The sequence below is a fragment of the Oenanthe melanoleuca genome, chromosome Z (genome assembly GCF_029582105.1).
Source record: "Oenanthe melanoleuca isolate GR-GAL-2019-014 chromosome Z, OMel1.0, whole genome shotgun sequence".
Lineage (NCBI taxonomy): Eukaryota > Metazoa > Chordata > Aves > Passeriformes > Muscicapidae > Oenanthe > Oenanthe melanoleuca.
Genome location: NC_079362.1, coordinates 63917371 through 63941675, shown reverse-complemented (window position 1 = coordinate 63941675; position 24305 = coordinate 63917371). Strand labels below are relative to the sequence as shown.

At 38.2% G+C, this 24305-nt stretch overlaps 1 protein-coding gene across 3 annotated transcripts in view; it reads right to left on the bottom strand.

Annotated features, from left to right (window-relative positions):
- FYB1 (FYN binding protein 1) overlaps positions 1-21391 on the bottom strand; it is a 56522-nt gene extending 35131 nt beyond the window's left edge. Inside the window, exons 1-2 of one of the 3 annotated variants that reach the window (XM_056514092.1) lie at positions 21310-21391; positions 1774-2908 (exon numbers count right to left, since the gene is read on the bottom strand). In XM_056514092.1, the coding sequence (XP_056370067.1) occupies positions 1774-2908; positions 21310-21312 (1138 nt within the window). In that variant the 5' untranslated portion in view covers positions 21313-21391. The remainder of the gene's footprint in view (positions 1-1773; positions 2909-21309) is intronic. The other 2 variants (XM_056514093.1, XM_056514095.1) reach the window with 2 other exon arrangements.
- Positions 21392-24305: the final 2914 nt, after the last annotated feature.

Genomic DNA, 24305 nt, shown 5'->3' with positions numbered 1-24305 from the left:
TGTCTTCCGGACATGACTTTGATGCTTGAAATGACAGTTAGGAAAAAAAATACAGTTCAGTTTAACTCTTCTTCCATTTTGTTATTTATGTTCCAAGAAACCCATCAACAATGACTAACTGTTGAGCTGAAAAGGATTTTGCTCAGGATTCACAACAGGACAGAACAACTTGTCTGTCCAGCAGAACTGCTCTGTGTAGAGTTCTGGTCTCAAAGAAATGGTCTGCATTAATTAAAGCCAAACCGAATATCAAGGTCTACACGCCAGCCATGTGGGGGAAGGCTGAAGTTCAAGGACACTATGGACAGCTTCTCTTGGATCTGGTTTCTAGATTTTGCACTCTTGGTCTGCCCTTATATGACTGAGATAGAGAAGACCAAGTCTGATCCTCTGTTTCTACTTAGTTGTGTGTGAGTTTTGCAATACAATTGGAAAACCACCTGTGCCACCATGCTGGGCAGCTCCATCCTTAGCTCGTGTTCCCATGACTGTCAGGGTGGTGGCTGCTCTTATCCCTGGTTAGAGACAACTGGGTACCCTCCTTCTATAAATTCTGATATCATTCTTACAGCTTGCAGTCTTAATTTAAAATGCATAGGATAAATATTTCTTATGCTCAGTTTTAAAAGCAGGATGAAAAAAAAGCTTTGTGTCTGTGATTGAATGGGATCCAGGAAAAAAAAATGAATAAACAATGAGCAGAAACAACAAATATAAATTCCTCCATGAATTACTTAAAGCAAATTAAAAAATGTGTTTTAAATAAATTTTCATTTTCTGTATTTCCAGCCTTTTTCAGTTTTAAAAGTTTTAACTAGCATATATATATATACTTATATAATCAAAACATCTACTGGTGTAGTTGGCTGAAAATGCTGTCCTTCTGTATTGAGATTGCATATAAGCATATTAGTTTTAAAGACCTACATATATTTGCATCATTTGATTGGCCTGATCTTGGATTTGTGAGAACATTTCCTTAACTGTAGGATAAAACCAGAAAAAAAAAAACTGTAGAGGAAAACCAGAATACAGCAGCTGACAAGAAAGTACACTTTTTAATTACTGATACAATCCTAATCTTTGAGTGGTATTAATAGCAACACAACATATAGCTGCATGCAGACACTGTTTTTTTAGTGAGGCTCTTTCTCTTGAGAAAAATCAGCTCTGAGCTTTTTCATGCTGCCATAGCCTTTCTGAACCTCTTCTGCCTCAGGAAGACCAGCCTTATGTGTACTCAGAACTGCTGAAACACAAGCTGTGCTGTATTTTAGACACAGAAGGTACAAGGAAAAATTAAGTATCAACTAAATTACATGAATGTACCTGATGTACCACACATGCACAATGTGGAGTTAGAGCATCCACTGTCAGCAACTTTAGAGCTCAGAATCACACCATTGGGCATTCCCCTTTCTTACTTACTAAACTTAAAATTGAAGAATCTAAGTTTGAGTTGTTTAATTAAATCAGGACTTAAATGTTGAGGAAATACTCCTTCACACAAGTTATAGCTGCATCTGAGTAGTTTTGTGAAACAGGTGAACCCACTAAAGTAAACATTAAACTTGAACTTTATTGCTGAGGGATAGAGAAAATAATTTTAATTTCTGTCCTGTGTGGAAGCCTAAATGACAGCTTTAAGGGGTTTTCTCATGCACAAGTATCATGTTATTCCTGAACAGCAGAGGCGAGTCCATCTGGAATTAACCTGATTCTAAATGTATCAAAAAGCTAATACCCAAGGAAGTAAGAACAGAGCGGACTTACCCTTTTCTTGGCAGCTCTGCTGGAATTTCCCCAGGTGCACACTGGGGGGTCTGCTGGGCTTTTTTGGGGGCTGGCCCAGCCTGAACGATGGGGGCAAGATTTGCCTCTTGGGCATTCTAGAACTCTGGTCCCCATCCCCTTTCTCTTGAGGTTCACCTGATGATCTTCCTGCAGCAAGTGCTGTATTGCTCTTATGGACTGTATGAGAAGGCCTTGATTGTTCCTGGATGATTTTGTCCTGGAAGATTTTCTTGGCAGCAGTTATGCCCTTTTCTTCAGTGTTTTCTTCCACAGTTTCGGGGGCTTTTTTTGATAAACTGGACCTGTGGCAAGCATGCTTCAGAACTCTTTTAGGAAAATGACTGCCTGCAGCTTCTGCAGCAGAGTTACTACTTTCACCCATTTCCTTTGTTTCTTGGAGTGCATGTATATTTGTTCTAGGTTCTGATTGCCTTTGCAGAAAACCACTTTTATTAGAAGTGTCTTCATTCTGAGATACATTATTGCATAGAGAAGGTTTCTGTGCAAGAGGTGGTTTAGAAGCAGGAGGCTTGGGCTCATTTGCTTGTGCTGCAGACCTTAATTTTCCCTTAACTGCAGATACTTTTAAAAATTCTGGTTTTGCCTCATTCTCCTGTGATGCAAAATTTAAATTAGGTTTTGGTCCCAGAGGATTTTTTTCTTTATCAGGAGGAGGAAGGAATTTGTTCCATGCAGGTTTTGGGTTCAAAGGCTTTGGGTCCTCTTTTGATGGGTCACTGGTTTTGACAGAGAATTTAGTGCACCCAGTTTTTTCATCATTTCCTCTCTTAGTGGGCTGAAGCTGAACACCAAACCTTTGTGCCACTGTGTTCAAATGTGGTGGGTTTGGATCTTCCTCTGTTTTATCATCACTTGAAGTCTTGACTGCCAGAGGAGGCATAGGTTGAACAGGTCTGTGAGGGGTACTGGGTCCTGAAGAGCACTCAAAATTTCCTTTTTTTGCTAGTTTCTCAAGTGCTGCTTTCCTTGTCTGTAATCCTGTGGGGATGTCTTGTCTTGGGATTTTCATGGGTCGGCTGCTTGAAGTATCCTCAGTCTGACCACTACGTGCCTCATATTTCTCCATGAGTAACTTCACACGCGGCTTCCAACTCTATAAACATAAAGAAGAGAAAAACAAAGGGCAGCAATGGGAAAGTACTGTTGCAATGTTCACAAATACTGTACTTTAAAGAGTTTCCTGGTCTGAGGCTTTAGTACTGCTGATTGGCTGAGGAGATGCTACAGCTCATCTTCCTGTAGGGTTAAGAGAAGAAGGTTATTTCGTTGTATCCTTTCAGCATTTATATGATGTTTTAAAATTTTCATTCAGGTGCTGCCCTTCAGGTACTGCAGGTCCTTTTGGACATATCATAAATTCTGTTTACTTCTGAAATTGTCAACTGAACACATAATAAATGTAAAAAATTGCATACAGCTTCAAAATCAACTTACCTAAAAATCTGATTGTACTGGAACTGGGGGGAATGTACCAGATTCATGTTATTCCTGCTAACTATTCAGAGAACTGCAAGTTCCTTTGCGAAAACAAATTCTTCTGGTTGATAAATGAGTGTGTCAATTGTTCTTTCCTTTCTCAGGAATTTTTTTACTTTCTGCTCCCCTCACCCTCACTTTCCCTTGCTTCTCTTCTTCATTTTGCATCTGAATAAAACTGTGCATGTGTGGATAGAAAATGAAAATATGTGAAGTAAAAGTGAAAGAAATGATGATCAACACCCCCAGGTATTGTCAAAGTTACTAAATTTCTTGTTAAGAAAAGTTTAGTAATTCCAAAATTATAAAATATTATATTTTATTATTGAAAATTATTATATTTTATTATTTTAAAAAATTGATGTTTTAATTAGTCAGCCCAATTCAGTAACTTTCAGGACCAGTATTAATTATGAACTGAAATCAAAAGTTCAATATATTTTAATTCAGGAAAAATAAAATTCATCAGTGCAGGATAGGAGCAAGAGGTAGTGATCCCTTGCACAGGGCTCAGGAGCCCTTGAGAGCAAGAAGTCCTCTTCCCAGATGACCGTGGCAGCAGGGTGCAGCTATGGCAGATACATTGATACATACAATTCACAAGAAAAACCTGGACTTCCTGTGTGAGTTAAAATGTAAAACCTACAGTATAAAGTAGGAATGTAGGAATGTTATAACTAGGTAGGGTTCTGAATCATCTGTTTGTAGACAAAGGAGTATTGCTACAAAACATAATAAATAGGTGTTTGAAAAAGAATTAGAGGTTTAAGAATGAACTGTATCTTAACTTACTATGGTTCAGCAAGTGCTCAGTGATTTTTTTATTTTTTTTTTTACTTCAATAACAAGAGCTTCTCAATTGGGCTTTTCCTCCTTTTGCTTTCTATTTGATCATATCTCATTATGTAAATAGCCTGTTATTTTGGAGTAGTTATATAAGTCGAGAGAGAGATACTTGTGCAACTTAAAGGTAACTATCCCAAGTCTTTTGGCATTGCCAAGAAATTAAATCTTTCCAAACTGATTGTGTTGAGCTACAAACTGCTTACATTAAATGCAGCCATAATGAAACTTATACCCAGTGACCACATTGTTGGGTATTTTTGCACATATAGAGAAGGGAGGAAGTACACATTTACTATGGAGATTGTCAGGGTTAAGCCATCTACTGTTGTTTGATGCATACACACTCAGATACACACACCCAATTAAATTGCAGAAGTATGTAAATGTATCACTAATCATTCAAGATTTCTCCCACAATACCTCACATGGCACTGATTTTACCACATTAGACAGTTAGACAGCCAATAACAGGGCCAGAGAGAATAAAAAAGTCCTTTGTCTCTGATCTCTTTTGACTTTGCAATAATTCATTATTTTTTCTAAGGTTTGTAACAAAATCTAGACCACTAGAGATGCTGTAATTATAGCTTATGTCTGAAGTCTTCAGAGCTTCGAAGTTAGGATTTGATCAGCTGCTTGCTAACTCAGCAACTAATTTCTTTTGAAAGTCATAGCAATAAATTGATTTCTTTGCTACTACTTTGTTTCTTTGCTATTTCTTTGCTATTTCTTTGCTACTTCTATAGTTTCTGAAAAGTTTTCTACACTTGCAATAGCAAGATTGCATGAATTACATGAATTACATTCATACATGCATTCAAATGCACTATTCATTATTCAAATGAACCACTCATTATAGGCACGTTAGGAGTGTCAATGAATTTTTTAAAATAAATTTCTTCCAAACACTATGAATGAACCTTGCCCTAGTCATGCATATTTACAAGCTCAGTAAGAGGAAAAGTTCCTGGACACGTGGAAGAGTTTACAATTTACAATAAAGCCTCTTTGTTTTACTTGGTAAAGGTAATAGTAAGAATCACAAGAGAGAAAAAAATTCGGTGAAATCTTTCTGCTTCTCTTTAATGTACAACACCAGTTTCTGCCTTCATAAGATCTGTTATATTGGAAGCCATGCAGATTCTGTCAGATAGACAGAAGGGAACTGGGGAAAAAAGAAAATATTTTGTTTGTGGCTTACAGAATAATCACCACAGTTTCTGTTCTTCCCTTCCCAGAAGCAACAGCAGTTACCTACTTCATTATCACATACAGTAGGTTGTAAATCATGAAATAGGAACTTGAAAAGATTCTGAAGAGAGATTAAGTTCCCCCTACCCTTCCCCTCTAAAGTGCAAAGTATCTGTGCAGAAGAGGAGTCTCATGCAAAAGCTATTTGGGTTATTTTCTGAATTTTCTCTTTGATCTCTATTGGAAACTCAGTGCAAAATATTCTGGCTTTTCTACTTTTGATCTGAACTGCAAGCAGCACATAAGCTGCAGTAAGATTTCCGTTGATACAAGATAGCTGCATTATTGAGATGTGTTTGTTCAAATACCTAGGCTATAACTCCCATGCCATAGATATATTTTTATATACAGAGCTTTCACAGCCTCCCACTGCCTTCAGCATACTCACACAGATACCAAGTTACACTTGTGCAGAATTGTTCCACAACTACACCTTACTTACACCTCAGCATTAACAAGAGTAATTACCCAAAATTTACAATATGGCTGCAAATTTCTGTACAGAAGTACACTGTAATGAGAACACAAAAGTACATAAAAAATTCAGTTGTATTCTTCCTGAGTTTAGTATGGATATTTCAGTTTCAACTGGCAGCCTGAACAAAAAGTTGGGGTTTTGTTTTTCTGCGTGTTTTTTTTTTTTTTTTTTTTTTTTTTGCCTTTGCATAAATATAGCTTTTTTATGTACTCTCCTGTCTTGGTGAAGCCAAAAGATTATCTCACTTCAACTTCCCCGTGAGGCCAGTTTTTATTCAAACAGCAGCACTCGACAGTGAATGGAATAGCAGATGTGTGTGCATGCAATCATTAATTAGGCAAATGGAAAATATGTAACTTTTGACTATACAAAGAATTCATTCAAAATACATACAGATCTGATTTATAAAGGATAAACCCTCACCTTTTCTCTTCTCAACCATAACATTTACATTTCTATTCCCAAGTGATGGGGTCTAAATATACCCTCTAAAAACTCAAAATCAGATCTGGATGCATTTGCTAGAGAATAATAAAATAAAGATTATAAAACTATCCCTTTAAGAAGAAAACTGTGCTTACTCATGATTTCTGTGATAGTGAAATAACCACAGAAATTGGTAAGCACTAAGGGAATTGAGCGCTAACCTATGGACAGGATATAAGGAATAAGAAAATAGACAAAAATGACAAGGAAAATTACACAGAGAATTATACAGGGAAAAACACAGATCTGAAAATTATTTTGCAACTTTATATAAGTCTGTTATAACTTCTACCGAGGTTAGCAGATTTGAGGCAGTCTACCTTTTTATTTACATGCCAGTGCCATTCTGAATTTGTGATAAATTATTTCTTGACTACTTTCTTTCCAGATACCTCAGAATTACCATTATTCAACTTTGTTGCTTTCAGAAGAGATTTCCAAGTTGCTTTTCTTCCCCTAGCTGTAATTACTAGCTCAAGACTCTCTAAGAGTAAGTGTAGCACTTGGAAAGTGAAGTTGAGAAGTTGCAATGCTCTGCACCTATGAATGTTTGTAGCAGAAGCGTGAAAAGAAGACAAAGAGGCACAGTTTGCACATTCAAAACTTGCTAATACAATGGTTGGTATAGAAGAGAAATGAGCCCTCATCAGATAAACTTAAGAATGAGGAGACAGGCTATTCTGTCTGGGGTTTTTATGAAAGGCAGACCTCTAGGATAGAGAGGATATAGACAAATCTAAGAGATTCCCCAGTGAGAGGCTGACAGTCCCTATATTACCCTGAGAGCATCATTTCAAACATCCCTCTAACACCAGCAAGAAAAAAACAGCACACACATGAGGATATATAGTTGTCAAAATCAGACAAGGCAGTGTTCCAGCCTGGTCACAGTGCATTCTATATCTTTTCCTCTGTGCATTTGTCTTATATTCCTTCCTATATCTCTCTTGCCACTTTTTCTCACCTTCTATGTAATCATAAGACCAGCTACTCATACTGCAGAAAAATAAAAGGACAGTTCCAGATAAGTTTGAGACCAGGACAAGTGAGGGCATAGGGCCTGACCAGAACAGCCAGATTACATCTCATCTTGCTCTCAAACTGCTTCTGTCAAAGACTGTGCACAAAGTCAAAGTCAACAGAGGCATGATCATCCTATGTCCTAACAGACTGTCGACAAAAGTTCTTTCTTAACAGATTTTTTGGGTATCCATTTTAAGTGAAAATAAGAACTATCAACCACTGCCAACTTGGTCTTCAACAATAGAAGACTGATGTCTTCAACTTTTCCATCAAGAATTTGAATCTGATATAAACAGACTTATCCATTTCTTTTGCAACATGGTTTTGTATATACACAAAATTTCATTATACTTAACACCTTTCTTTTAAAAATTGTTTTTCTCATCTGCCTTCTATAAATTATTTCTTTAATAAATTTATTTATTAAATTATTATATTTATATAATAATATATATAATTTATATAATAATATATAATTTATAAATTATTTCTTTCAGATTAATGTAAATTTTCTCATGATCTGCCCAGAAACGAAATATATTTCTTTTCACTCAGAACCCTATCTATATAGTGTATACATTCACTGTCTTATGAATGTCTTATTTGTCTGGTTATCCCACTAAAGTGAATGTTCCAAGTCTCAAGGAAGAAAAGTTTGAATTCCTGTCACTGCAAAGTTCCTATCATTATTTTGAGAATTTCAGGATCCTGTATGATTTCAAAGGAAACTTTGTGCAATTTTAAGACATCGAGCAGCATTTTGATTCATAACCGGATAGGAAAATACTTTTCATGACCAACTACTAACAAAATACATACACTGAGATCTCAACCCAGAGTATGGTATATTAAATGATATCCTACCCATAATTTAACAAACAACAAGTAATGCCAAGGGGATAACTAAAAAAATTGCCTTTGAGTGATACCATTTCTGCTATTATTAAAAATACAAAGGCTGCTTAAATTAGAACTACTTTTAGTAAAATTTCAGAGAACTAACCACAAAACACTGAGAGAGAAAAGTCCATTTTGTCAGCTTAGCATCTTTTCAGCTGCTAAACTAAGTAAAATCCACAACTAGACTTCCGGTTAATTAAGTTATATTCAATACCTTGTGCTGATTCTATTTCTTCTGGAACTTTCCATGCTTATTTTTTAGACAAACATGTAAAACATGTACAATTTACCTGGATATCCCAAAGCTCTCCAGTATTTTGATACAAACAGAAATATTGGCTCCCTCAATGCGGCAATCCACGGGTGTATCAACTTACCAGGCTGGTCTATTTGCTAAAAAGGAGTTCTGCTTCTCACAGAAGAGTTTTTGCTTCTCACAAGATACACTTGTGGGTTTCATTATCGTGAACAGTTACTGCTCTCCACAGGATATTAGGCAAGAAGTGCTGGAGGAAAAGGGAACTGAAGTGTGTTCAGACTAGCTGGCTGCTTCCATTAGCAGTAAGCACCATGTGATATCCAAAAGTATTGCATTTACCCCATATTGCATTGCCCTGTGAGGCTGCCTCAGTGCAGCCTGAGCCATTACAGAATAGCTGCTACTGAAATGTGTGTGGCAATTACAGGCATAAAGGGCCACAGGTCCAGTGCTCTGCTACCACTGAGAACCTTACATGACCCACTCCCAGGTGTCAGCTAGCATGCTCCTATGCTGCCAGTGGGATCACACTTGCCAGTAGGATCTTGAGATTCTGCAGACCAGTTTCTTAAAACTTCTGTTATGTGGATATATTAAAAAAAACCTCAACAATCATACATTCCTTCTTCCTGTATGTTTAAGTTTGAAGGATGATACAGGATAGAAAAGCCAATAATGAGTAAACAAGCGTCACAAGAAATTCTAAACTTGTGTTTGTGCTGAAGCTAAAACAAAACTACAAAGGAGGAACCCTCTACAAAATACAGCTCAGTGAATTTGCTGGAGCAGTGCATGGGGAGAAGATTGCAGAAGAAAAATTGTGTGTCTGAGCTTAATTAAAAGTTAACTGAATCTTCCGCATGGTCTACTACTCTCCTTCTGCACAACTTTATCAGTATTTTTTGAAGTATTTTGCGATGTTAAAGTAAAGCCTTGATAGCGCTTGATATTTCTAGATGAATTTTTCAAAAACTTGTAGCTTAGCTACTTCAGAAGTTTATTAGGGTGCTGGATGGAGCTAGAAACACTGTTGCATGCCAAGGATAACTGATTTTTTGTAATATATCATAATAGTTTTCTGTAGTAGGAGAAATGCCGTTCTTCATGTTATCAATTCAGCTAAACACTGTATTTCAGTTACAAAATACTATTTATTTGTGAAAATAAACAATCATCACAGATGATTATGCATTTATTATTTATTATGGCAGATTAGAATTTGTGCCCTGCTGCTGTATTCATCAGCCTTTGTGATGGTTTTAAGATGCTAACTGTAGCAGTACAGTAGTTTTGTGCGGGTAAACACCACTGCAAGGGTTAGCTCACAGTATCAGCTCTAGACAAATCATGCAATGATCAAAGAAGTACCTTATCTTCACTGCTTTGAATGCTAGACAGTTCCTGTTGTCTTCTCTTTCATCCAATACACACAATAAGTATATCTCTAACCGACAGAATACTGATGAGAGCATAAATTGCAACAAACACAACAAAAATAAATTTACACTGTGAAATTTCTGTGAAGCTTGCCCATCTGCAATATCCACCACGTGCCTCATTTTACATTTGCAGGTGCAATAGCTTCCTGAAATCTCTCTGGTTTTTTCCACTTCTTTCTGTGAAGGTTGTTTGTGTGTGCTATTTTTAGGTGAAGAAAGAATCTGAATAAATTAATATTTTAAGGAACAGGACCCAAAAGCCGTGTAAAGTTATTTTGCCTTTTCCACTTTTCACAAAAACAACAATAGCAGCAGCAACAAAATCATATTCAAGCAAGACAAGTATGGTAATAATGATAATGCCTTCTCTTGTATACAATTGCCATTACATTCTCTGTATAGACCAAACCCAAATTCCAGCACACCAGTGGTGTGTCACTGCTCCTACGTGAAAATGTTATAACTGCAACCTTAAGTACATTTTTTTTTTCAGAGCATTTATTTAGATGTTTCCACATAACTTTGGCAAAAGTGACTACTTAGGAATTAATTTTGTAAAAAAAAAATAGAGGAAAGAAGAAAGGGAAGAAAAAGAATCAGAACCTTGGCCATTCAGGAAGAGTGTGGCCAGCAGACCAAGAGAGGTAATCCTCCCCCTCTACTTGGTTTTGATGAGGCCACATCTGGAGTGGTGTGGTCTGTTCTGGGCTACTCATAAGAAGAAAGAAAAGGAGATATGGGAGAGGGTTCAGCAAAATTCACAAAGATGATTTAGGATCTGGAGAATCCCTCTTATGAGGAGAGACTGTGGGAGCTGGGTGTGTTCAGTCTGGAGAAGAAAAGATTAAGAGGGGATCTTATTAATGCATAAAAATATCTCAGAGGTGGGTGCTCAGAGGATGGTGCCAGGGTCTCTTCAGTGGTACCCAGAGACAGGAAATGGCGCCATATCCAACTAAAACTCTCTTTCAACTGAGGGTGGCAGAGCACTAGAACACCTGCCCAGGGCAGTCATGGAGTCTCCCACTCTGGATATATTCAAAACCCACCTGGACATGTGGATTGGATCCTCCTGTGTAACTTCATCAGGAAGACTGGACTGGAATCCAAAGTTCCCTTCCAGCCCTAATGATTCTGTGATTGCTTGAGTTTCTACTGTAAATGCTTGTCCATCTTTCTAAGATATTTTCCTTTAATCTACTCATGTTCTTTGCTTCAAAATGGTTTAAAAAGTCAGGGACTTCCATCTGAACACCTCTTGATTTCCAATTCAATGGTCACAAAGAACATCATAGGATTTTTTTACCTCCACAACTGTGTCAATACTACCGTTTGAGTTGCTGTAAACTAAAGGGACATGATACAAAAAAACCCCCAACTTTATCTTTTGACATTGTTTTTAACCTGCTTCATTTCACTAACTGTAAGTGTATTATATGATCCCAGATAAGAAGAGACTGCATAACAATCATGAGGGAGGGTGGGAGAGAAAAAGGCAAAGATGATTGGCTGGGACAGCTAATCTTTAAAGCACGTGTGTATAAAGGGAGACAGGGCTGGGGTCTCTCTGGGGCCTGGGGTAGTATGTGGGAGAACACCTTTGGACAGGTGCATTGATATAATTAAAATAGTTTGAAAATCACCTTCCTAAGTTAGAATAGTGTTTCTCTGTAATAAACAACACATGCAAATATGTGCAGCACTGAGGAAGAGAAAGTCAACACAAGCAGCATTTTTCACTGAAACTTTGCTTCCTGCCTTCCCCTCCTCCTCTCTCTCACAGGGCTTTTGCCTCCTAGCTGTTACTGAACAGGTTATATTTCTGTATAAACTAGTCTATGCAGCAGTGAAGGAAGATGTTGGAAAATTCTTTTAACTTTAGCGCATTGGTGTATGATCCCTGTATTCAGGGTTAATGCTAAGTTTTGTACCATACAGTGCTTAGTACAAATACCAGAGATTAATGTGGATTTGTGTTAACTCCCTGCATCTGTGACTAATAAGTCTTCTGCTAGCTAATGCTTCCTTGTTAAGTTCTATCAGTGATTAATATGTAGTAGCTGATATCTCAGTTTTGAGAATAAGGATTTTGTGTCAGAGCTAAGAATGATAAGAGAAGTTCATTTTGACGTGACACTCTCAAGGAGAAAAGTTTCATCAGAAGATCTGCAATCATATCCAAACAACCAAATTGAAAAAATTAATATATATATATGTATTCAGGAAATACGATGAATGTGCATTAGTCTCAGGAATATAATCTGGTCTGTTAGGTTACTGAACATGTATGTTTTAAGGAGAATTCCCCATGCATACAGTATTGCTAATAAAGTAATGTTTTTTTTCTTAACCAACAAGTTGGTTGGAGAATTTATTTCCCAGTTTTTGATGACATAGGGGCAGACTTGGCACAGGAGCAGAAATAACATATTCATAAATAATTTTTATACATACTTGTACAGAAAGTTTCAGGCTACCTGGTTTCATGCCATTTCTGGGGTAACATTTTGACTACATCAACCTCATCAGAGAGCAAGGAAAAGAGTCAGTCCTGCTTCACAACGCTATGCCACTCCCCAATGCCAGAATTCTGGGGTGAAGTGCCATCTTGCCACGGCAGTGACCCTGTTGCAGCATCACTTTGGAAATTACCTGATTTTCAGAATAAACTTTATATTCCTGAACACTGGCAGGAGCTTCTGCCTGCAATTGCTGCAGTGCACTGTGAGAACTAACATTTTTGGTAGAGTCAGTCTGTGTTATCTTTGTGTCTGCAGACAGAGACAGACTTCCTTAAAAACATGCTGCTGCATTTCCATCGCATTCTCATTTGAAGGCAGTTTTAGTATTTCTGACAGAAGTTTGGTCATGAGCAAATTAACAGCATTTCCTTGAGTATACATGCATTGTCATGGCTTTGGGAACAATTTGGCTTTCCAGATGCTGTTTGGAGACTACTGGCATGCAGGATTCCTTGGAAGCTCCTCAGCTCAGTGCCATGGCTCTTCTAAATTGCTGTTATTCAATGTCTATAATCTTACAATCATTGCTTATTATTAGTATATTTATACCTGCCTGAACAGGGAGTGCAGAAACCTGTTTCCACTATTTATATATTTCTATATAGAGACAGGCAAGATTGACAAATTCAAGAAAGAAGTCAAAGGACACTGGCCGTGTCCTTGCCCTGACTATGCTTTGTGAGGGACACGTTTCTGTAAAGATGGAAATCCCAGTGCACTCCAGGGCATCACAATCAAATGTGTGTTAAGATCCTGGTTTTCTGCTGGGTTGTATGAACTAAGTCAGAGTCCTTTCTGGGGACAGTTGAAGCTGATGCAAAGCACTTGCTGTACAAAAAAACCCCAAAACAATCTTTCATGCAAAAAGCCAAAAGTCTCTAGTTTTTGTGACTTAAAGAGTGCTCAGATCTCAACCAATTTTTATTTCAGTACAAAGCTCATATTCAGGCACTAGCTTTCATGCTTCACCAGAGGAATAATCTGCACTGCCCTGAACCCCCTTCCATGCCTGTCCCTGCGCTCAGTCCCGGTGCTCATGGCCATGTCACAGGCTGCTCTCTGCCCCTTGGCTGCCCAGCTCACCCACACAAGGTGCTCAGGTTGGGCGGTTTTTGAATGAAGCTCTTTGCCCTGCAGGCTGTGTGAGTTCTGCTCACTGTGTTGTCTGCCGGGGTTCAGCAGCAGGAGCTCAGGGGGAACTGAAAGTAGTGCCACAACAGGAACACACTTCACACAGACCAAATGGGAACACCAGGCTTTGATAAACCTTCCACAGGGAAACCCCCCTGGAAGGCAGAGTTCACAATGACATGAAGAGCCCTGATGAATGCAGGCACAGGGCCGTGACACAGGGTCTGTGGGGGCTCAGAGTGTGCCACCGCACCACTGCTGCTAGCCCCTCACAGCTCTGCCTCCCTGAGGGCCACCGCTAATCACCAGGGGTAGCTGGGTTAGACGATTTAAGGAGCAGGTGATGTGAGTGTAGCTGTGATGGCTGAGTTTGCAGCAACCAACTCCTAGTCTGAGGCAAGGGGGATGTGGGGACGACCTGGAGGCCATCTCGGTGAGGCAAGCCAGCCGCCCAGACACTGCGAGGCAAGCAGACTCGCTGGCTGGGAAGTTGCTAGAAGCTGTGTATGAGAGGAAATCAGAAGAGTTTGAGGTAAGAGAGACAATGGAGGAGCAGGGGAGGGCTACTGGGAGTTGCGCACGAGCAGTTTGTGTGGGGAAAGGCTGTCTGGCAGCTGGGGAGGGTCTGCCCTGGTGATGTTTTCTCCCTCAGCCCCCCTCCTCCGTGCCCTTCAGGAATGGCTGTGCCTGTGCCCTGCCTTCCCGCACCTTCCGCTCGCCGAGCCCCGGCTCCGTGGCTCCCTGCCCGGGCCCAGGCTATCCCAGAGGGACCCGGGGCTGGATGGAGCCGGTGCAGGCCCGAGAGCGCGGAGGCGGCGCGGGCAGAGGAGAAGGGAGGGAGCCCTGGCTGCGGGAAGAACACGCTGGGGCGTCGGAGAGGAAGGGAAACTTTCTCGAGGAAGAAGTTGCTTCAGTTTCCACCCTCTATACCCTCATGTGAATGGCTAGGCAGGGGTTATCAGCTGGCCTGGCTTCCCCTTCAGCATCCCCCCCAGCTGCTGATACCAGGAGGAAGTGGGAAAGCAACAGGGACAGCTTTAGCAAAACTCTCCCTGACCTCTCTTCCTCTTCAGCATGTCCGTCCCTGCCTCCGCCTGAGAGGCAAAAAGGTGTGCACAAAAACCATGCAAATACCTCACCAGGAGCTGTCTAACCTTGCGGGAGGGAGACAGGGACACCTTGCTCCTTCATACACAAATTTAGCAACCTCCTTTCCTGCCCTCTCATATATTAAACACGCATCAGCTCATCAAGTCTCACCTGCCTTTAGCACAGAGGACCAAATGAGAAACTCATATTTCCTAAAAAAGCATCCAAGCTGCAGGCAAGGTCCTGTTCTGAGCTGTTTGGCCTCCTGCAAAATGGTGACATTTTCCTTGCAGCTGACATCTGTGCCTCTTCTGGTATCACTTAGCTCAGGTATCTAAGGCTTTCTTTGGGAAGGGGGTAATAAAGGGCATTTACCTTTCAAGGTATCCTACTTAAACCTTTGAATAAAATGTTTCACTAGAGACCAGTTTAGTCTCTGCTGATGCCAGGTGATTTGTTAACAGGTCTTCAGTGTTTTCATTTTAAAAAGTGGAAGATCAGACTTTGTTAGTTGTTCCCCAATTCATATTAAAGGGGTCATGCTTGCTTTTGCTTTTGAAATATATTTACTTAAAAAACTCCAAACAAATGCCATCTCTTAGATTTTCATGGTCAATTTAAATTGTCAAGCAAAGCCTAGTAAAGTTTAGTAAAAAGTGAGTTTTAATGAATGCAGATTTACACCTTTCTGTACTTCATATGCTGTAAAGAACTTTGCTGTCACAAGTGAGGCTAAATATGAATACATCTGAAACAGAAAGTTAAGGCTCAAGTTAAATTCTCAATTGCCAGGAATCATTCTCCTTTCTGCTTCTGTATCCTTTCAAAGTGCTTCTGTGATAATTAGTCTTGTTTATTAGAACTACATCTAATACTTGTAGAGTCTTCTTTTGTGGGCTGAAATTTTAATTTTTAGTTATTATGTATGCCATATTGCAATTACTTTTATATTCTAAAGAAAGAAGGAGGAAAAGGAAGGTTTAAAAAACAAAGACAATGATGTGACCTAAATAAAAACAACAAAGAGAATGCTTCCACATCATAAACATTCCAAAACACAAAATAACTTCAGAAATAGTTTTAATCAAAGACAATAAAGTTTAAAAATGAAAATGTAGTTTAATCCATAAGTCTTTAAGAATAATGTTTCAAGAAAAATTTCACAAGTCCTTCTGCTTAGTATTTACTTCATGCCTGACATCCTGTCTTTGTTCCTATCCTTCAGGCTTTCAAAAAACTTTGACTATCCCTGATCCCTTATCTTTAGCAGGTAGTGGCAAGCTGGTCACAAAGCCTTCTGGCTTTAAACTGGTTAGCCTGTGATATCAATCCATAAACAAAAGAAAGGAGAAGTTAGTTTAAGTGAGAATGTGTTCACCTGTGCCTCTGGCAATCACAGCAGAAAACCAGGATCAATTTTCTGTCTGGTAAGGGTCCTTTTGGTAAAGTCAGCTTAGAGAGTGTACATGATCCCCATATTCTGAAGCCTTGCTGGCATACTAAGTGTTTTTTTTTTTAAAATAATATTTCTTGTTTCATATCTTACTCTCCTATCTTTTCCCGAAACTTTCCTCTCTTCTGCTAGACTCACTTTTCCCCTTTTATCCAGTATTTGGAACGTGCTACCTGGCAAACGAGAGGTAAGCGATTTGCGTGTCCCCTCTTCCATCACACACCTGCCCTTCTGTCGGATGGGTCTCGCCTTTCAGCCATGCACGGGAGGGAGCCCTTTCTCCGTACAAATACCGTGCCTGTTTTAACGTGGAGGCTTTCCCGGCTGCTGGCACAACAGTGACCTCTGATGGAGGAGCCTCTCCTGTTACAAATCATGACCTTCCAGCATCACTTAGGCAGGGAGCGAGCAAGGGTGGAAAATCTGCTGACCCTCTAAATTGTACCAGCATTTGATTTCCATTACCGTTAAAAGAAAAATAAAAGGAAAAAACCCCGAACCCTTAGAGACCCAACAACAACAAAATCAAACCAATGAAAAAGGAAGCTAACTGGAATTTTTGGCATCTTTTTTTTTTGCATTGTTTCCAATTCCTTTTTTTCCTCCATTGCCTCTTGCTCTGTTTGTGTGCATCTCTGAGATGAGTATGACACACTTCCACTTTTGAAAACAGCAATAAAGTCTCTGCTTTGCCTACTTCTCTGAACTGCTTGTCTGTCATTTCTCCTAGTTCCCTGATCACCTGTAGCACAGGGAATTGAGGTGCTGCTGTTTTGTTTGCTTGATGCCTGCTGCCTTGCCTAAGAGGTAGAGAAGCTATAGCTGCTTTCTTAACTTTAATCGTGCAAATTTAGTTACTTACCAAGTCTGTTATTTGGACTGTTACAGGCACTTGAATCTGCTATTAACACTATTTGTGTGAATGAGAAGGGGAAATTAAGCAGTGTCTCTTTCAGTTTTGCTGCTGCCTCAGAGAAGTTACAGGCCATGACCAATGAGGCAGCATATACCAGCCTTTTTGCTCCAGATGGGAAATTGTATGGAGAAATATAAAATCAGTTTTTTTTTTTTTTTGTTTGTTTTTTTGTTTTTTTTTGGTTTTTTTTTTTGTTTTTTTTTTTGTTTTTTTTTTGCAAGATCATATTGTCAACCTTTTGCTGTATACAGGCTGGATTGAAAGATAAGGTGAGTCTGCTGAGCATTCATCAAAGGGCTATTGTGTAGGTTGTCAGTTGAACAGAATATTTTTATTGTGGAGCATAGGACAGCTGCAGACTGTCATGGGGTGAAGAGCAGCAGGAAGCAGAAATGCAGGAGTGGTCAGCTTGGGGAAGACCATACTGTTCATTATTGAGACCTATTGCATAAATTTGAGCCTGAACGACATCTCTTATGGGGTGATGAAAAGACATTGATAAAAACGTCATGTGTTATGAGGAAAATAATCCCTGGAAAATTAGGTGTGGAAAAATGAATTAAAGACTTGAGATCCAGAAGAAGATAAGACCACAGACATCATTGAAACAGGACCACTGGGCAATAAATACCTGAAGATATAAAAGGGATTGAAAAAAGGATTTTGAAAATAGCTTAAAAAATTACTAAGATATGGGGATCATGGTTATAAATAAATTGATGTTTTGAGAGGTTTTTTAGAAAGGAAGTAAGTGAGAGCCTGGAGACATGATTTCTGAAAGTTTTTCTTCCTCAAACACATAATACAGGTCTCCTTATGACTCACCTTCAGAATCAAAATGGAGATGCCCTCAGGGGTTTAGAGAAGAATCATGGTATTGTAGAGGTTGTGACTCTTCTCTTCTCTAAAACTTAACTAAACAAGTGACTAATGGGAAGAAAAGCTGTTAGAGATGCATCAGCAGAAGTAAAAGAAACACCCAGCCTGAGCTGAAAATACAAGATGCACAAGATCCTCTGATCCCTATTTTGTTCTATGAAAATGTAAATTCCCTAAAATTTTTAAATCATTTTGTCTATAACTATGGATTGAATATGGCAAATTTATTGCATGTCCCATTTTAAAATGTGTAATAAATAATTTTCATGACTTTTCAATATCTTCCATTGAAGATATTGCAAGTTAGAGAAACCATTCTTCAGAATTTCCGTGCTGGGACATAGGTGTGGCTTTCTTTTTGTACCTTTCTGTGTAATTTTTCCATTCCTAATTTTCTGTGTACTTCATCTACATAGAGGTATATGACTGAAAGCAGATGTTCTTGTAAAGAGTCCTGAACTCTGCTGAAAAACTACTTTTATTATTTTTTAGGTTTTTTTTTCTTAACTGTGATAAAAACAAGTATGAATGTTTGTAGAAGAGATAAACACAAAAACTGCTCCTGTAACAAAAAATTTAAAAGTGCACCTTTAAATATCCTTGTGTTATTTGTATTATGCTATCTGGAGATGTTAACAATTTCATATGATATGTTCTGTATCAGCTTCATATTTACATTTGTTTATGCATAAGATCTGCTTTGCTTAATTTACATACCTAACACATTTTCCTTTTTCCCTGTGTTAGCCTTCCCTCCTCCTCCCTACCCCCTATTCCCCACAAATATGAAAAACTTTAACAAATAAAGATCATATGAAGGGTATTGTTGTTCTGCATTCTAGGGGTGTCTGCAAATGTGTTTTTTGCCTAAGTTGCAAAGTACAGGGATGGGGGAAGGTTGCAATTCATTCAACGTCTCTTAAATAGGCTGAAATCTTGCCTGATTTTAGTGCGAACAGTCTGGTGAGTGTAGTAGTACGACTGGTTTGCCAGTGGTTTCCCTTAGCAATATGATGAGGCTCTGAAGCTGGCTGCAGGACAGAGGATAACTAGGATGCTGGTATTTGTGAGGCTCTGAGTGCAGCTTGTCCCTCTGTGCCGGCAGAGGGCATTATGCACACACAGAACGGAGCTGTCCTTGGGCATTGAAGGCAATCTCCCTGCTGCTTTCTCTGCCTTTACCATTACTGTGTTTTTCTCTACTGTCTTAAACAGTAGTAAAAAAAAGTATTTTTGCATTTAATTGGGGAAGATGTTATTTTGCAGTATTTTTGAAAGTAGAATAAATATCAGAGAGGAAAAAAAAAAATCTCTCAGGGTTTCTCTATGTCTTATGCTCCAGTTCAGGTTGACAAACAGAAAACCTGTGCATGTTTAACAAAAATAGTGATATTCTCAACAATTTATCATTCTTAGCCCTGAAAGATTTTTCTCTGTGGTGATAGTCAGAACTGAAATAGTGAACTCTATGTTTTGGTCCTCATTTTGATCTCAGGATTCTGTAGGCCTAACTTTCTTCCCTACATCTCTTCCTGTATGCACTAAAACCAGATTATACCCAATCTCATGTTCAAAAAGTCCGTTAACTATTTTTTTTTGGTAAGAATACATTTTCTTTCCCACAAGTTTGTTTTCTGGTGTAAAATTGCCACGAATCAAACTTTTCTAGAGTGCTCCTCACTCCACTTTATTTTCTTAACTTGCTTTTTTCACCTCCTAATTTTTTCTTCTCATATTACTGTAATATAAATTTCCACCTTTGCAGCATCAAAACAAAGACGAAAATATGCAATTTTCTTCCCTGGTGAAGCTTTTGGGTTGCCTGTGATGCAAAAATAAAAGCACTTCCTTCCCCATAGTTCTATACAGCATTGTCAAGAAAATAGACTAAAGGAATAAATCCATGGTTTGCATTAGTTTGAATTGTCATTCATATTTGGATTCAGGGAAAAAAAACCTGGAAATTTAAAAAGATTTAATGAAAATAGTAAAACTGTAAATATTTTGCATATTTTCAAGCTGTATTTTACAACAGAAGTGATCAACATATCCACATGCATATTGTTTCTAAACAAACTTGTTTGTGAAAGTAGCTAGACACTTGAATCACGCCAGAAGAGTAACTGTGCACTTGCTGTGCAAATTTTAATGTAGGATTTTAGAAATAGTTGACCTCATCTAGAACAAGTTAAAGAATCCCCTGCAGCTTGAAATCAGCAGGCAACACAACAGCAAGATGCTACTTTGGTAGTCCTTATTCCGATCCTATTTCTCCATATCTAAATCTAGAATAAGTCAAGTGACTTGAATTATTGGTGTAAACAAATGTAGTATTTTGATCTTTAGTACTTGATTCTACACAGTGATATAACAACAGAAATAAATTTAGTAAAAATACCTAGTTTATATTTTAAAGCCAAAAACTACTCCTTTTATAAACACTTTCCTTAGGATTCAAGAAGAACAGTCAGAACTTTGTGAAGCATTATTAAGTGAGAACCACATTCTTTATTCAATCTTTTTCACATTACTGTGCAATGGCACTTGCAATAGGCAACCTTTTTCACCTCTAAGTATCACAAGGCACCTTATTTTTTCTTTTCAGACAGAATTGACAGCTTCAAGTAAGTGCCTCTTTAGTAGTACTGTGTCCAGGGAGGATAATTGTTTGGACTTAGGTTCCGTAATAAATGTATACAAGCTACTCCAGGAGTTCTAAATTATTTCCAAGAGCAAAGATGGCCTGGAAAGTAATGCAGATTTCTTACTTTTTAACATTTATCTTAAAATAATGAATCTTGAAATTATCAATTTGATTTATTAATAAAATACTTCTAAAAAGCTACATATAGAGAGTTTAAAGAAACTGACTTTCTAAGGAAACAAATTCCATAGATTTGCTAAATACACAACACCATGCTCCCCATCCTACTATACTGAAGATATACAGATAAATTCCCTTATCTTTTTAGTTGCAAAGTCCTTCTGAGTCAAAATAAGAGAGTAGAATTGGTTTTTAAAAATTTAATTAGAAGCTGTAAACCCTTCCCATTTCTCAGTTAGTGTTACATTGACATGTGATGGCAGAATTCCTTTGTATACAAGCTATTTTGGCAGATTGGCATTGAAAGAAGTTGTTTTCCTTAATTTTTAATGCCAAAATCAGTTAATCATATACAAACCAGTTCAGATGATGAAGGACCTTAAAAAAAAATAATTTCCTCTTGCCCTCAAAAGAAGGAAGCCAGATTCAAAGATTTGAAAACTGCTAGAAATAAATTTGTACAGTCCTGTCCACAGCAGTTTTAGTGCTAATGTATCCATGTAGTAAAAGTCCTGTACTTACCATAATTTCAGTTTTTCAGTCCCTACAAGTCTGCTGAGATGTATGCACTGTAAAAGAGACAGTAAAAGATGTTTTTGTCCTTCTCTATTTATGTGTTTTTAGAGAGTCTATGTAATCTGTAAAGCCTTCTATGGAAAGATATCAGCAACGTTCTTGTTTTGCACGTTATCAGAGGCCTAAAAAATTTTAAACAATATTTGTTTGGGTATTGCTGCACCACTGGGAAGGATGAATAGGTTTTATTCATTCATTTTATTACTTCCAAGATTTTAATGAAAACCAGTCTATGCTGATGATAAAATTATGTAGTTATTTTTTCAATCATCTTTGACTGAATTAAAAAGGCAAATGTATTTTGGTTTTGTTTTTCATACTCAGGGTTCCTGAATTTACATATATTTAGGCTTCATAGTCATAGTCAACACCATGCATGTCTCCCTCTGACCCATGCTTTCATGGATGTTTAATATCTGAAGGAATTTTCTGTCTCTAATAGGGTGAACTGTATTTCTATCAATTAGCCTTTAATTATTCAGCTCTTCATAGGTGATACTCTTAGAAAAATAGGATTGTCCTGGTCTGACAGGGTATTAAAATTCTGTAGTGCTGCAGCCTTCCTGTGCACAAAAATTAAAGGAAGAAAAGGCATATAGCCATAAACCTCAGTGATCTAGATAAAACCCAAAAACTCAAAGGGCTTAATGAAAATGGGTGAAAGAAGGAGGAAGGGGAGTGAAGTCCTGGCTAGTACAGGAAAGATGATACTAGTATATATTGGTGAGTCTAACTTCTAAATAAAAATCAGTTGGATTTTCAGTGAGCAATCTTCTCAGTATGAATCAATGGGGGATAAATAAATATGGTTGTAAAACAACAGAAAGTACTGTGTCTGTGTCAGAAGCAAGGCTTAAACTGCATTCTGTGATGAGATCAGGATTTCCCTAAAATCTCAGTGCTACAGCGCTGAAAAGATTACTGTATTGCTCTAAGTCCCAAACCATTTGCTTTCTATTAAACTTTCAATGGAATATATCAATACTATCTATTATATAGATAACAGCAAATATAACTACAGATACTTATAAGGACAATTAGAAAACATACTACCTATTTCCTAAAACAAAGAAGTCACTAGGGTAGCTACGTGCTTATTTTCTTGAGCACAACATTATGTAACTCTAAGAACAATTTAAAAAATATTATTTGAATGAGGAATTAGATAAATGTAACTACATCTAATGTAGGTTTCATTAAATAAGGTTAATTAATACCTGCTTTACAAAGTACAGCTGGCATTTAAGGCAAAGGTAATACAGTTTACTTTATTTGTCTAGATTTCAACAGAGTATTTCATGTGATGTCCTTTGCTGAATTTTAAGTGAATTTAAGTGACAGGAATTGGGAGAAGATGTGACCTATCAGAAAGAGTGCAAGGTGACATGAGGTGGTTAAAGGTACATCACTTCAGCAGAAAGGGAGTTACTGATTTTAACTGGGATTACTTACAGTGTTCTGCAGGCATGGGTCATGGGACTGATCCTGTCTGATCCATTCATTATTTGGGTCAGGAATCTGGTTCAAGAGCTGGGGCTCTACTGATTTTATCTGAAGGTGTTCTAAACTGAGTGGTTCTCATCCTGAGGAGAATCAAGTGGTCATACAGGAAGGAGGAGAAGAATTTGTGTATTGGAGTGATAGAACTCAACAAATTTTAATAATAAATTCATATATTTAAGGCTGAAAAGAAGGTTTTTGGGACACAATGAGTCACCAATATGACATGCACATGTGAAAAGTACCTGTAATTTGAGTGCAGATTAGGCAAATGATTTTTGGGAGAGGCAGGAAAAGAATTTGTGCAGAGGACTGATGAGGGCTTGTTTAGAGTCTTGTGTGCAGCTCTGGTCAACTCCACTGAGTGAGCAAGTGAAGGCTTACAGTATGAGTAGGACTTCCTGGCTTCTGAAAAGATGCTGAAATTGCTTACCTTGGGTAACTTAAGAAAGTGGAGATGAAAGGTTATGACAAGGTCTGTAAGTATCAGGGTAGGAGTATTTATACTGAAAAATATGGGATTGAAATCAAGTGTGTCTAAGTAAGTTGTGACTACATTTAAAGTGGGAATTATAATTTATCTTAATTTATATTCATTCATATTCAGAAATGATCTTCCAAAGAGCATAGAGGAGGAAGGAGATCAGTAAGGCCTACATGTGCTACTTGACCAACTTAGGAAAGACATTTAATAACAGGACAGGGAGAATTCTGCTGTTTGTGAAAAAATCTGCTTATCAGAGACAGATTACTAACTGCACTGGAACGATATTTGGTCACCATGTCTGCTCACACAGTGTATTAAATTTTAGATTATGGCAGGTTACCCTAGTACCCTCTTTGTACATTTTTTTAAAGCAGGAATGTTTTCACATCCAGCTCTTTAGGATTTGCTCGGTCTATTACAAGTTTCCTGATCTCTGGTAGCTCTACTCTTGGTGGAGAATTCTGCTGCTCCCACTGCGAGACAGTAACACCAGATCTTCATCAAGAGGTGCTTTATTACAGGTGCACAGTGCAGTAAAAATCCTGCCAGATTTGAGGCTTTCTGAAACGTCCCAGAAAGACTGCAGGACTGCTAAGTGCATGTGTGTTCCTTCCATTGGGAATATCCTGTGCTTACACTTAGGAGCATTAACGAGTGGAAGCCTTCTAGCAGAAACCTGCTGCCACTCCTGTGGTCTGAAGAGACTGTTCATGGTGGCAGGACCAGTGAAAGGCCTTTTTTTGGTCTAATTTTTGTAAACAGAAGATTTTGTCATTCACTGTTTTCTCTCATGCTTTCTTTCATGATGTTGGATGCTCAGAGTCTTCAGAGTCACTCGTGGTGGGCAGGAGGAAGATAAAGAATGTTCCAGAGGACTCTTCCGGATCTGTACGACCAGTATGCGAGGGGCTAATCTCATTGACCTAATGGCTTCTACTATTCCTGTATTTCAAAA